Source organism: Mastacembelus armatus, chromosome 10 (assembly GCF_900324485.2).
Source record: "Mastacembelus armatus chromosome 10, fMasArm1.2, whole genome shotgun sequence".
Lineage (NCBI taxonomy): Eukaryota > Metazoa > Chordata > Actinopteri > Synbranchiformes > Mastacembelidae > Mastacembelus > Mastacembelus armatus.
The window spans coordinates 21,743,261-21,758,738 of record NC_046642.1 but is presented as its reverse complement, the minus strand read 5'-3'; the positions used below and the strand labels follow the sequence as shown (position 1 = coordinate 21,758,738).

The 15,478-nt window shown below is 41.5% G+C and overlaps 1 protein-coding gene across 10 annotated transcripts; it reads left to right on the top strand.

The window, feature by feature from the left end:
* Positions 1-274: 274 nt before the first annotated feature.
* LOC113144605 (uncharacterized) lies at positions 275-9,818 on the top strand. 10 transcript variants are annotated; one of them, XM_026330778.1, is made up of 7 exons: positions 275-292; positions 2,400-8,166; positions 8,347-8,415; positions 8,785-8,948; positions 9,065-9,285; positions 9,493-9,580; positions 9,672-9,818. In XM_026330778.1, exon 2 carries the CDS (start codon positions 2,498-2,500, stop codon positions 7,325-7,327), a length of 4,830 nt encoding a protein of 1,609 aa, XP_026186563.1. In that variant the 5' UTR covers positions 275-292; positions 2,400-2,497; the 3' UTR covers positions 7,328-8,166; positions 8,347-8,415; positions 8,785-8,948; positions 9,065-9,285; positions 9,493-9,580; positions 9,672-9,818. The 10 variants fall into 10 exon arrangements, with proteins under 10 accessions (XP_026186563.1, XP_026186564.1, XP_026186562.1 ...); XM_026330779.1 differs by lacking the exon at positions 275-292 and having other exon boundaries at positions 2,346-8,166; positions 9,211-9,285; XM_026330777.1 differs by lacking the exon at positions 275-292 and having other exon boundaries at positions 2,346-8,166; positions 9,147-9,285.
* The last annotated feature ends 5,660 nt before the right edge of the window (positions 9,819-15,478 follow it).

Genomic DNA, 15,478 nt, shown 5'->3' with positions numbered 1-15,478 from the left:
CACTAAACAGCCCAAACTGATTTTGTTGATCCATCTACTTACTAAGCCTGAACAAGCCTTTTCTGAGTTCGCTGGCTCTGTGGGAAACCACTAAACAGCCCTAAATACTAAGCATAATACTGCATATATAAAGTCTGATATCTGACAAATCCCATTTGAAATCCTTGTAACCATGCCAAGGAAAGGAAAGAAGTCTCAATCTGCAAAAAGGCGCTGGCAGAAGTTTGGTGAGTTTCAACACTCAACAGCAGCTGAACTGACAGTGAGTTGTCCTCCTCATAGCAGCACAGAGGTAAGCTTTCCTGAGCCTTCCAATGCTAAAGTTACATATGTGTTAGCATCACGCAGTCAGAGGCATTATCAGTATGGTGATTCAAACAACAGTCAATGCACCTGTAACTCTGTGACATTTCTAGCTTTTTTACATGAGTTGGGACACCTTCAGGGTGCAGATCTTGATCTTGTTTTAGATAGAGGCCATGCAATGTATACTCTTACTCTGGGTCAGTTAGAAGCTGATGGGCGAAAAGTTCACAGATACTTAAATACAGATGAAATTCCTGAGATTCTTTTTGGCTACAGAGAGCAGCACATAATGACAAAGTGTGAGTCCATTTATGGCAGATTTACAGCTTCTACTGGTGTAGATGACAACCTGACCCTTGCAAACAGACTTCAGTGTTTGTCATCAGGGGTGAACTATACATTGTTGATAATGAGTTCCTTGTGCATCGCGGTTTTCCGAGACCAGCAAGGAAGGTATGGCTTTTTTGACCCACACCCTAGAGGACCTGATGGGCTACCCTTTGGACCAAATGGTGGTGGCACAGCTGTCATGCTTCTGTTCACAGATTTAAGTGATCTCATAGCAAAACTTGTCACATCTTTCAGTGTACTAGGTACTAGCCCATATGCTCCTTTTGAGCTGATGCCTGTGCTTTTTCAGAGTATAGATGAGGTCCCTATGGAAGACAATTTGCCACATGTAGATTGTACTGAAGATATGGCTGTTTCTGACACAAGGGAGCAGGCCCTTTACACTATGTCTAATCCACTGGCTGAAATGGAGACGTCAGTGTCATCCTGCTCAGTTACACAGTTAATGACACACACTGTTCATATTGCATCTGACGCAAATAAATCAGTGCTTAATAAAGACACCAGCAATGGTATTGTTGAACAACCTTCATCAGAGATACCGCAATGTATCCACCCTATGCTAGAGTTGTCTAAGCTTAGTAAAGAGAAAAGGAGAAAGTTTAAAAGGAGAACTGGGATGGAAAAACCAAAAGTTGCACATGATAAAAATATGAAAGAGCGGAAAAAGTATGCTACAGATAAATTATACAAAGAACATAAAAAATCAAATACAGTCACTCGTTACAGACAAGATTCTGAGTTTAAACAGAGGCAGAGGTTTTACATGAACCGTCGCTACTCTCAAGATTCTGAGTTTAAACAGAGGCGGAGGTTTTACATGAACCGTCGCTACTCTCAAGATTCTGAGTTTAAACAGAGGCGGAGGTTTTACATGAACCGTCGCTACTCTCAAGATTCTGAGTTTAAACAGAGGCGGAGGTTTTACATGAACCGTCGCTACTCTCAAGATTCTGAGTTTAAACAGAGGCGGAAGTTTTACATGAACCGTCGCTACTCTCAAGATTCTGAGTTTAAACAGAGGCGGAGGTTTTACATGAACCGTCGCTACTCTCAAGATTCTGAGTTTAAACAGAGGCGGAGGTTTTACATGAACCATCACTACTCTCAAGATTCTGAGTTCAGGCTCAGACAAAAGGCTTATGTTACTAAGCGGTATGCAAATGACCCTATATTTAGATCACACCAAAAACAAGTAATGAAACGTCTTATGCAAAACAAATACAGAAAAAACTCTCGATATAGGATCATGCATAACATTTTATGTGCACTGAAAATAAAGCAAAAGTACAGGCAAATGAGACGACAACATAAACAGAGCAATGACAGTGTGATTAGAAAAGCCATAGAGGTTTTTCAGTCACAAATAAAAAATGGGCCAACATATGTTTGTACCGTTTGTCATAGAGCATTGTTTTCAAATCAGGTAAAACCTTGCAATAGGACAAATTATGTTAAAAACCCAGATGTTTCTGAAACTTGCCTCACAGGGATGTACGTTCATGTTTGTAGTAACGAATGCCAAATTTCACAACAGTGCACAGTACCAAATGAGCGAAAGAGAGAATGGATATGTTATACTTGCCATGATCACCTTAAGAATGGTAATATGCCATCCATTGCCATGGCTAATAATTTAGAGCTTGCAGCTATTCCACCTGAACTGTGTGACCTGAACATACTGGAGAGGCATCTGATTGCCAAATGTATAGCATTTGCCAAAATTATTCCACTTCCCAAAGGTCAACAAAGAGCCATTCATGGCAATGTGGTCTGTGTCCCCTCTGAGGTGCAAGAGACAGTCAGTGCCTTACCTAGACTGAGAAGTGAGTCTCAAGTGATGAGAGTGAAGCTAAAGAGGAGACTGAGTTACAAAGGACATCAGATTTTCCAAACTGTGACTTGGACAAAACTTGTGAAAGCATTGCTTAAACTAAAAGAAATCCATCCACAGTATGAAGACGTAACAATAAGAGATGAGGCTCAGTTATGTGACCCAACACTTGATGAGGATAATGATGACAGTGATGAGGATGAAAAAGACATGGATGATTGTGATTATAACGAGGAACATTTGATGGAAATTGACAGATTTAATAATGATGGGCTTTGCGAGGCACAAAGTGATCCTGAAAACAATGATCAAAGTGTGCACCATCAGTTACATGACGACGATCAGTCGAAGGAGCAGTTGGATAACGTGCAGCAGGAAAGTGAGGAACCTAATGGTGGTATTGCTCTTGAGTCATGTCTTCAGCCACCTGATGTTTCAGAGGAGATACTAAATTTTGGCGAGGGAATCTATTCTGTTGCCCCTGCTGAAGGAAACAAACCGGTGAGCTTTTTCAAAACGCCTAAACTGGAGGCCATGGCTTTCCCTGTTCAGTTTCCCACTGGTGAGAATACACTAGACGAAAACAGACCTATTAGATTAACACCCTGCAGTTATTTCAAAACTAGGCTCTGCTGTGTCGATGATCGTTTTGCTAGAGATACAAACTACTTGTTCTTTGCTCAGTTTGTGACTGAAATACATCTGGCCACTTCCAGCATGAGAATACAGTTGCGTAAAGGTAGGCCCTTTACCAGAGATGGCCGCAAAATAAACAATGCCATGTTAAAAGATAAATGTGAGGTTGAAAGACTAGTGCGTAATAAAGATGCAGTCCGATTTATGATGCCATTGAGAGGCACCCCAGCCTATTGGGAAAAAACCACTAAAGACCTCTTTGCCATGATCAGACAGTTGGGAACACCCACATTCTTTTGTACATTCTCTGCTGCTGAAATGCGTTGGAAAGAGGTTATCACAGCCATTAAGACTCAGCAAGGCGAACAAGTTAATTTTGATGAACTTGACTGGTCCTCCAAGTGTGAGATATTGCGAAGCAATCCTGTCACAACAATGCGCATGTTTGACAAACGTGTTGAGGCTCTGTTCAGAGAGTTGATCCTGTCTCCTGCACAGCCAGTTGGCAAAGTGGTTGACTACTTCTACCGGTTGGAATTTCAGCACAGAGGAAGCCCACACATACATGGTCTCTTATGGGTGGAAGGTGCCCCTGTGTTTGAAGAAGACTCTGATCAGACGGTGTGTGATTTTGTGTCCAAATACATTACAGCTGAACTTCCTGATCCAAACACGGAACCGGAACTGTACAAAAAAGTCACAGAAGTTCAGATGCACAGCAAACGTCACTCCAAAACATGTGTTAAAAATCTTGGCTCTAGCTGCCGATTTGGATTTCCAAAACAACCTTCCCTAAAAACCATGATAATAAGACCCTCAGAAAATGTTGATCCAGATAGAGAGTTAACAGCAAAAACAAAGCTCAGAAACCTGAGTAGGTTGCTTCATGAATCTGAAACTGCATCTCTGAGTTTAGAGCGCATTCTTGCTATGTGTGAGCTCACTGTTGATGAATACACACAATATTTGTGTATGACAGTCTCATCCAGTGCAGTGATACTGAAGCGTGAGCCAAAAGATTGCTGGGTAAATGGATACAATCCATATCTCCTTGAAGCCTGGGATGGAAATTTTGATTTGCAGTTCATTCTCAACCCATATTCCTGCATCTTTTACATTTGTTCTTACATAAGCAAATCCGAACACGGTTTAAGTGAGTACCTTAAAACACTAATAAAAAACTCGCGTTATGAAAGTGTCAATGAAAGCGAGGAAATGAAGCTAATTATGCAGGCGTACTCCAAAAAACGAGAGGTCAGTGCCCAAGAGTGTGTGGCTCGTGCTTGTGGATTACACATGAAACAGTCTTCACGCAGTGTAGTATTTGTACAGACAGATGACAATGCCCTCAAAATGAGTTACCCCCTCTCATTACTAGAGAACAAAACACCAGACTCTGTTAAAGTGTGGATGACCAGTTTGACTGATAAGTATAAATCCAGACCTGAAACGCCAGAGTTTGAAACAATGTGTTTGGCTGATTTTGCTGCCACGTGTAGAAGTGTCTATGGAAAACAAGTTAAAGGTAAAAATGTTCTGCCACTATTGAATGGCATGGGATATGTTCAAAGGAGAACAAATGGTAAACCTGCTGTCATTAGGTATCACCGTGTTTCTCAGGAAAAATATCCAGAGGAGTTTCATGGCACATTGCTTAAGCTTTACCTTCCACATCGCTCAAAGGCTCAGCTTAAAACCTGCAACTTCCCTACTTACCAGTCCTTCCATGATTATGCTGCTGTTCACCTACCAGGTTCAGAGCAGCCTGAACGCGTGCGTGACATTGTCAGACGAAACAAAGAGAAGTACGAAAAACATAGACAGGACATTGAAAATGCCATTGAAGAGTATGAACAGAATGGTGGCCTGAGAGATGAATGGTGCAATCTGGCTCCTGAATCTGAACTACAAAGGTTAGAGTGTATTGAAGAACTTAAGGCTAAACATATTGAAAATGACAGCATACAAGAGGATGTGCCAGACTTTCAACCTAGATCAGAAGCAAGGTCAGAAGCTGCAATCGTGAGAGAAGCCCCTGAGATGGACCCGACATTGCTACTGCAGATGTATCGGAATTTGAACCAAAAGCAAGCATCTGTTTTCTATGCCATAAGAGACTGGTGCATAAAGCGTGTGTCTGGTTTAAATCCAGAACAGTTTTACTTTTACATTAATGGTGGTGCTGGAACAGGAAAGTCACACCTTATCAAATGCATCCATGCAGAGACATCGAAAATACTGAGAAAACTACCAAGAAATGCAGAGGAAGCAGACATATCTAAACCTACTGTTCTACTAGCTGCATTCACTGGAACTGCAGCATTCAATATTTCAGGTACAACACTGCATTATCTCCTTAAGCTGCCAAGAAGTTTAAAGCCTCCATTCCAGGGTCTTGGCAATAAATTAGATGAAGTCAGGGCAGAGCTTTCAAATGCAGAAATACTGATCATTGATGAAGTGTCCATGGTCTCAAAGTCTCTCTTTGCCTATGTAGATGCAAGATTAAAACAAATCAAAGGAATTCAGAGACCTTTTGGTGGAATGTCAGTTCTTGCTGTTGGAGACTTCTATCAGTTACCACCTGTCAGACAGGCTAAACCTCTATGCGTATATGAACCAATGCAGATTGACCTGTGGCGAGACCATTTTCAGATGATCACACTGACTGAAATTATGCGTCAAAAAGATGACGTCACTTTTGCTGAGATGCTAAATCGAATCCGTGTGAAAGAAAAGTCAGATGCATTGTCAGAGGAAGACAGAGCTTTGCTTTCACAGGCTATCACTGACTCAGAACATTGTCCAAAAGACACACTGCACATTTATGCTACGAATAAACAGGTTGAAAAACACAACTCTGAATCATTAGCGCTATTTCACTCTGACATCATCAGAATAGATGCAGACGACTATAAAAAAGATCCCAAGACTGGTAGAATGATGAGACAAACTATCCCTTTTCAAGGGACCAAAAAAGAATTACCCGATACAATAAATGTTGCCATAGGTGCTCGTGTGATGCTCACCAGAAACATCAGTGTGCAATCTGGTCTTTGCAATGGAACATTTGCAAAAATAGCAAAAATAATGACAAGTGAAAATAGTGGTGGCCCACACATTACTAAGCTTGGTCTAGAATTGTTCAGTGACAACGTGGCAAACAAACAGAGTAACACGGGTACAACTGATAATATTGTGTTCATTCAGAGAGAGGAGGAGAATCTGAAGCAAAAGGGTATAGTTCGAAGGCAGTTTCCTTTAAAGCTTGCATTTGCATGTACAATACATAAGGTGCAAGGTATGACGAATCCCTCAGCAGTAGTTTCGCTAAAGCACATCTTTGAACCTGGCATGGCTTACGTGGCCCTTAGTAGAGTAACCTCTCTTAGTGGACTCCATATTCTTGAGATGGATGAGAGAAAAATATTTGCCAATCCAGAAATTACTGCAGCCCTTGAAAACATGACAAAAACATCTTTAGAACAGGTAATGCCTTTGTTTCATATCACTGCCTCATTAAACAGACCAGATGCACTTATTGTCATCCATCACAACACAGAAGGACTGCCATCTCATATTGGAGACATCCAAAGTCACCATGAACTGCATCTTGCCGATGTCCTTTGTCTGACAGAAACCCATTTAAGAGGATCACTTGTTGGTGAAAGTCTCCATTTAGAAGGCTACAACATGTTTAAACGTAACAGAAACGTTTCGTATGCGAACTACCCTCACATGGCCAACAAAGATGGTGGTGGGGTCGCTGTCTATGTAAAAAACCATATCCAAGTTCATGAAAAGCGGTACTTGCACAACACTACTGATATTGAATTTATCGTCATCAAGGCTGATGGTCCAATCAAGGCTCTGATTGCTGCTGTCTATAGGCCTCCGGACTACAGAATTCACCCATTCTTATCAAACCTGCAAAGCCTCTTAGAATCGTTAGAGATCATGGATCATCATCTCATCATAGTTTGTGGAGATTTCAATGAAGATCTGTTGTCCAAATCAAGCAAGCCAATACTTGAACTGTTTCAATCTAAAGGTTACACGCAACTCATTACCACTGCCACCACAGATAAGAAGACGCTCTTGGACCCCATTTTTATCTCTCAGCCAAAGCGCTGTGTCCATTCAGGCGTGCTTCATACTTATTACAGTTATCACAATCCCGTGTACTGCATAATAGACTGAAAAACCATAAACTTAAGTTACAAGTATAAACCAATAATCAGTGTGAAACTACACATTACCACTGTATTCATGAATGTAAGTTGGCTTTGTGTAACTTATTAAAAGTAAATTTATTTATGTTTTACAAGCACTTGGTATGATGGGAAAAAGAACAGAAAGTCTTCATCAACAACTCCTTACATAGTAAAGCATTAGTCAATACATGAAAGTCAGAAATTAAAAATTGAGAAGGGGGAGGGATCGTCCTTGGCAGCCATGCTGTAACACCTGCTCTGGCTGCTCCAGTCTGTCACAGGCTGGGAGGGAGGGTGGGATGGAGGGATGATCTCACCTCCAAGGAAAAAAGTAAAAAAGGTGTAACTGCCTATTTTTTGAGTACATGCACAGAGAAGACAAAGGTGGGGGTGCTCAGGTAAGCATCACAGATTCATATGTTCTACAGCTGCATGATTCATTTTTGAGATAGAGAACATTGACGCTTTAGACGTCAAAGAAAATTATATTGTCACTTCAGTACTTATGATAAATTATGATTCTTATTTTGACTGGAATCATGCAGCACTACCACTTTAGATGTGCTTTATCACTTCTACTAAAACCACATCTAAGTACAATTTCCTAGTACTTCTACTTTGTTAATAGCTGTGTACTTTTTGTCACTTTTTGTGCACTAGTGCCTCACAGATGCTGCAGACATTCTGGAAAATGACCATCAGTCCAGGATGAGCTAAGATGTCTGGCAACACTCCTGAGTTCTCACATTATTTGGGAAACAGACCCCTACCCTAAAAAGGAAGATACCACACAACAAAGAACCTTCTTTCCTGCTTCTCTACTAGGTATGTATGTGTGAATGTTTTTATATCTCAGTGTTCATCATCTTTCTCTGTGTCTGATGTGATTGCACGTTACTGGCCGGATTGGAGTCATTTTTCTATAGGCGTCTTCAGCAGCACAGCCTGAGCCTGAGACCCTTGTATTCAGCAGTAAATTGCAAATGTTGCCTATGTGATTTTCAGTCTTTATCAAGCTAGTGAGCAGAGGAGAAGACTGACCTGCACCGAAGAAACAAGGCAACACCAACAAAGGTGAGAGTGGGTAATAGGACAGCTAGTGGTATTCCACCATATGGCCCCCATTTTCTTCACATTTGCACAAGTTAAGCATCACCTCTAACAGAATAGTTAAAGGCTAAGAAGGTAGTGGATTGCAAATGCGTGCAATTAGCGCAAAAGTCACTGGCTCTTAAAACTTTAGAGCGCAGAAGGGACAGTTTTTGGAACGCGGATAATTTAATTGATAAATGCAGCTTATATGATATTTGGTTGTTTAATGTAAGACACAAACTGCTAATGCATCTGTAAATTGGGATATATATCACAGAAGCAGCATCATTCTGACAGAACATTTTCAAGTTTTTAATAACAGTGTGCTTTTTGTCACTTTTTGTGCACTAGTGCCTCACAGATGCTGCAGACATTTTGGAAAATGACCACCAGTCCAGGATGAGCTAAGATGTCTGGCAACACACCTGAGTTCATCATTATTTGGGAAACAGACCCCTACCCTAAAAAGGAAGACACCACACAACAAAGAACCTTCTTTCCCGCTTCACTACTAGGTATGTATGTGTGAATGTTTTTATATTGAAATGTTCATTATCTTTCTCTGTGTCTGATTTGGTTTCACATGTTATTGGCTCTATCAAAGCTGGATTGGATTCTTGTCATTTTTCAGTAGGCATCTTCAGCAGCACAGCCTGAGCCTGAGATCCTTGTATTCAGCAGTAAATTGCAAATGTTGCCTATGTGATTTTCAGTGGGTCAGAGTGGTTGATAAGTCATAAGATGTCTGGCAACACTCCTGAGTTCATCCTTTTTTAGGGTAAAAGATTCCTACCCTAAAAGGAAGATACCACACCACAAGAGACCTTTCCCTGAGCAATGTTGTGACAAGAGGTAAAGTAGGTTACGTATCACAGAAGCAGCATCATTCTGACAGAACATTTCCAACATTTTAATTGTGCTAAAATTCAGTTGCTATATTATGCAATGTCTGTAATGTAAACACTGATAAATTAGATTAGACAATATATTTTATTGTATTGCTGAGACATTTAGATTTGCAGTGATAATTGTCATAATCTTGTATTCTTTGTGCACAAGTGTTTAAGAAACAAGCATTTCACATGAATGACAACTGGCAGCAAAAACGGAGATGTGTAGCAACACCACATATATTCAAATTATCTAGGTAAGGGATACTGTATTCCAACAAACAGGTATGGGCTGTTGGTGCTGGTCCACACTACATAACTAATGTAAAGGTTTTCTCTCCTCTCCAGCAGGTAACACAAGACACACATCACAGAGCTAGTGCTACATTGACCTTGGAATAAGTAAAGAAGGGGAAAGCAAGACCTGAAGACACCGAAGTGAACCTGAAGTGGCTACACCGTTACCATCCATCCATCCATCCATCCATCCATCCATCCATCATTATCTATACCCGCTTATTCTTGACCAGGGTCATGGGAATCTGCTGGAGCCTATCCCAGCTCTCTTTGGGTGAAAGGCAGGGGGCACATCCTGGACAGCTCACCAGTCCATCACAGGGCAAAGGCAAACAAGTCTCACACTCAGTCCAAGGGGCAATATGGAGTCACCAATAAACCTGATATACATGTTTTTGGACTGTGGGAAGAAACTGGAGCCTATGCAAGCACGTGGAGAACCAGTTGTGAACTTGGGCCCTACTTGCTATGGAGCAACGGACACACAGTTACCATTTTTGACAATTTAGAGCCTATTTTTGAGCTGGAGTCAATCTGTTTCCAGCCTACAGAGATAGAGAGTAGTGCTAATGTTAATAGTTTTTTTTCCACGGTCATACACATCTAGACAAACATTCAGATGCAGACAGACACTTATGTAGAAATGTCATCCAAACGCTAAACAAATTACATAGTTTTTATGGCTTTTCACAAATAGACCATTTATAAGCAATATCCTGTCATTGCATACATTTTGCACCCTTCATCCACATTTTCATATGTCAATGCTACTTTGCTGTTTGTTTATACAAAGTTATATCTGTTAAGCTTATAATTCTGAGCTATTCCCACTGTGCCTAGCAATTTGAACCAGCTTCAGCTTTTTAGCAGTGAGTAACGTCCTTTAGCTCAAGCTTTTTTATGCAGCCATCATTTTTTTAGAAATTGCATATTACATATACAGACACACACGGACAGATGTACTCAGACACACATACAAATGAAAACATTCACATATATACTTGCACACAAGCAGTGACACAGACACGTATACACATACACAAGCATGCACCCAAACACATACAGGCACACAATTACAGACACACACTCATAGATAGGCACACAGACAGACATACACAAACACATTCACAAATATAGAACCACACATGCAGACAAATATAGACACAATATAGACAATCACACACATGCACACATGAATACACAAACATTCATACATAAAGACACAAGATACATATACAGATGTACTCAGACACACACTTGCAAACATGTAAGAGACATTTCTGTTGCATTTTCTATATTCATTATGTGAACTCTGTTAGCGCTCTTTTTAAAATATTTATTTATATATTTATGAAATACCATATATTTTTAAAGGTGTATTTTTTTTTATATTTAATATTGTTATGCAGTAGAGGTTTCTATATTAATAAATGAACTGACCTGAAAATACTTTTTTTTGCTGCCATTACTGTCAATCATGATGTACCTTGAAGGGCTTAAATTTTTGCATTAAACTACATCATGTACATGAGCTCCAGTCTGATTAATATACAGTGTCTTGCTAAGTCCATTCCACACACAAGGCAAACAAGTGGGGTTCAAGACTCTAGTCAGATTTATTCTTATCACTGACAAAAATTTTCTGCACAAAACAATAGACGGGCGATTTAAAAAGCACACATCTGCTTTTCATGGAGGGCAAGGATCACAAAACCATGATCAGACAGGTGAATATAGTAAACAATCAATCCACCTATATATATGTAATTCACATATTTTTACATATTTTCCTGCAAACAGTAACATATATTAAAAGCCTGCATTTCTTTCTGAAGGTTAATACAGCCACTCGATTTATAGCATTTCTGTTACCTTGGCAACTGCGGTCTACCGGTCCTGACTTATTAACGTTTCTGTCCCACCACTACTTTAACGTTGACTAACGATTGTTTCCAAGGCACTTTTTTTTTTTTGGCATTTTTTGCAAATTAAACTTCAAGGTAAGCCATTGTAAAAAATACACCACTTGCCAGGTGTATCTTTATTGTGTTGTAATTAGGGCTTTAAGATACTTTTCATCCAGTGCCCAGCACTTCTGTATTGTAGGCAGGTAGCCTTAGCATTTTAGCAGAAATAGCATTTTCTCAATAAAAAAGCCCTGAAACAGCAACTCAATATTAAAATGGACGTTACCTATTGGCATACAGCTTCAGGTACCAAATGAGGCCATTTTCCATGTCAGCCATGGTTTCTGACATGGTGAGACTTTCACAATAAAAGTCTACAGTTATTTATAGTAAGTTATTACATTTTTGTAAAGTATGAGGAATATTCAAAATAAAGTCCAGATTCTTGTACAAGGTCCCAAGAGTCTCCTGCAGCACTTTGTCCTTTCAAAATAAAAGCCTTTATATAGCATTTTCTCAAAATAAAAGCACCCTCACTACAGTCGGTATTTCTCGATTATCGCAATCGGTCGATTCAAAACGTGCTTTCGGCGACGCGGTCTGCCTCGAGCTTTTCGCGGCGATCGGCAATCCCAACGCAATTTCTTCAGAAATTGCATCGTCTAGTTAATCTTAATATTCAGTCATGAGATATTTGTTATTGGTTAGTGATACGCGAACTTGTTACATGAGCGAGGCGGTGCGAGTGTATTCAGCCTATTCACGAGTGTTTACAAATATTGGATCGCGATTTGTATTCTCATCCTGTGCTTATTCCTTTCATTGTGCTTCTGGATTGAGAATTAATACGAACCTTATATAAGAGGATTTAATAGGTGGTGTATGATATTCATTGTTCGTATTCAGGCAATTTCGGTTTAAATGTGTTGATTGCATAAAGGAGAAGACAAGTATTGTTATGCTGATTATTTCTTTATTTCTGTTTATTGTAGAACCACACACCACTCATGTATCAACCGTCACTGTTTAATAAAACACTTTGATTGAAGATCACAGCCTGAGCCATTCCTGTGTTCCCACCGACACACCAAGAGGAAGGCTAGAGGAATTAGAACCACCTTAGAATACAATCCTAGTTCAACTCACAAATAAATTGGTCCTTCGAGCCAGATCTCAGCCATTGCTCTTGGATACAGAGGATCAAACAGCCCTAATATGCAGATAGAAGGGGAGAATCTAGAAGGTGCCAGACCTAAACGTCATGTTCACCCTTCAGTTTATCTTGATGACTATGACCTCACAGACAAGTTCCGGATAAGAGGCCCTTCAGATGCTGCCAGGATTTCTTCTTCCACATATGACAGAGCTTCTAGTCCTGTGGGTCAACATTCATGGCACATAGTTGATGAGTGGTTACCGGCAGCTTTGGAAAGAGAGCATTCCTATGAAAGACAGCAGATGAGCGTACCTACACAGTATACAGTTCCCTCATGCTCTACTTAACCTGTGCAGTTATCACCATATCACCGGCCTTGGGAGGAGACTGGGTCTTGACTTTTACACAAACTGCCGTTATCACCTCAGACAGGCCTTCTCAACCATTGGTTCCCCCTGAGTCTTTTCCAATGACACGCCCTCACTCATCTGCTATCCAGCAGTCATTGCAGTTGGCAAGTAATGTCGGTGCACCACCCCCGCAGTTCCTTCTTTCCATAAAAGGGTTAATAGCTCTTCATCTACTCCAAGCTGGCAAACTGTGAGTTATGGAGATCTTTCGGTTCAGTCCAGACGCTTAGAAGGAGATGCTGAAGAGTCACAAAGAGAGCATGTGTTGGTGGAATTTCTGGGTAAGATGCTCAGAGAGCTTCAAGTAATGAGAGACCACATACAGCTGGAGCTCCCAGCTAAACGGGAAGTTTTATCGTCAGTTCAGCCTCCTAATTACCATGATTCTATTTCCGCTAACTATCCAAAAGAAACTACCCGACCAACTTCCTGTCGAATGGCTCCGTCACCTACTCATTACAGTAATTATACCCATTATCCAAGCTGGTCTCCAGAACAGAAGTTTCAACCTGCCAGAGCTGCCCACCTGCCTTATCCTTCTGAAAGTTATGAGCACAGGGGACCTGAATATCCGACATCTAGACCCAGAGCTCCCACCTTTTCACCAAAAGACAGAGAGCATACTTATCGTGGTCCTACGCCGACCATTCCAGACTTCACCATAAGGGACCCCAGTGAGTTCACCAGACTGAAGATTGCTCTTGAGAGCCTTTTACCTCCTGATGCTACTGAGCTCTTTCGCTACCAGATATTGATGGATCATCTCAAGTTAGATGAAGCCTGTCTGGTGGCCGACTCCTATCTCAACTCACCTTCCCCTTATATAGATAATATGGCAGCTCTAACGGAGAGGTTTGGACAGCTGTACAAGCTAGCCCTTAGAAGGATAGCTAAAGTGATGGATGCTCCGGACATTCGACGAGGTGACAACGCAGCCTTTGACAAGTTGGCCTTGCAAATCAGGTCCCTTGTCGGTATGCTGGAGACTTTAGGCATTGAAGAACAGGCAGAATTAAGGTGCGATTCGCATGTAGAGAGGTTGCTAAGTAAACTTCCTTCGGAAATGAGGTCTGAGTTCAGAAGACATATGTTTCGTCGCCCGGGTATAGTGTATAACCTCCTGAACTTCTCGGAATGGTTACAATACGAAGCCTGGTGTCAGAGCAGTGAAAGTCGGGTATCAGACCGTAGACGGAAGGTAGAACAGAAGACAGTCTGGGGGAGATCAGGAAACCCTGCTGGCTGTTCAACCACTGTACTCCATGGCTCAGACGAAGGCCCTGCTAAACCCTCAAATGTACCGGCTCCGATCTCACTGACTGGTTCAGGGGTCCTCAAAGTACAGGCCAAAGCTTTCTGTCCGTATTGTGACCAGACTGACCATTACCTCAGTCAATGCCCTACCTTCAAGTCCTTCAATAAGCAGCAAATCATAGATTGGATTCGGACGAATCACCGCTGCTGGCGTTGTGGCTGTGCACACCAAGCAGCCAAATGTACCCTCAAGAAGCCATGCAGCATCTGTAAAGGCAGACATTTGCAGATTTTTCATGAAGTCAACTCCAAACCTACAACTGAAGGTTTTTGTCTGGTTAATTCAGCAACTGACACCCTGTATTTCGAACAGACCTACAGGATGCAGAAAGGTTCTCCTGAAGGTTGTTAGAGTTCTGCTTCGTCATAGAGACAAGACCCTGGATACCTATGCTGTCCTTGATGACGGTTCGGAGAGAACAATTCCCCTTTCTCCTGCAGCAACCCAACTGGGAATCCATGGTCCTGAAGAGAGCCTAGCCCTGTGTACTATCCGCCATGATGTACAAACCGTGACTGAAGCCTCAGTCTCGTTCCAGATTTCTCCACTGACTCAGCCACACAAGACATTCCGAATCTCGTCTGCCTTCACTGCTGAACTCCTTGGGCTCGCAGAGCATTCCTACCCGCGGAGTATCCTGGAGAAGTATCAGCACCTAAAGGATCTGCCCTTACAGTCTTTTGAGGGAGTACGCCCCCTACTGCTAATAGGAGCTGACAATACTCACCTCATTACTCCCATATCCCCTGTTCGTCTAGGCCCCTCTGGAGGACCTGCAGCTATTCAGACAAGGCTCGGATGGACATTGCAGGGACCTGTAAGACTCCAGAAAGATCAGCTAACAACACAACAGTGCTTCTTCTTGTCCCTCACCCCTTCCGAACTTCAATTGAAGAGGGATGTTGAAAGGCTCTGGCAGACTGACGTCTTGCAATACCGCTGTGAGAAGCAAGCTACCCGATCCAAGGAGGATCGAGAGGCTATCAGTCTCCTAGAAGCCAAGACTATGCGGGTTGATGTCAATGGGATCTTCCGTTACGCAACACCTTTTGTTGGTTCTAATCAAACAT

What these genes read in the sequence shown, in the direction of transcription:
- LOC113144605 (XM_026330778.1), top strand. Translation starts at nt 2,498, where the DNA reads ATGAGAGTGAAGCTAAAGAGGAGACTGAGTTACAAAGGACATCAGATT.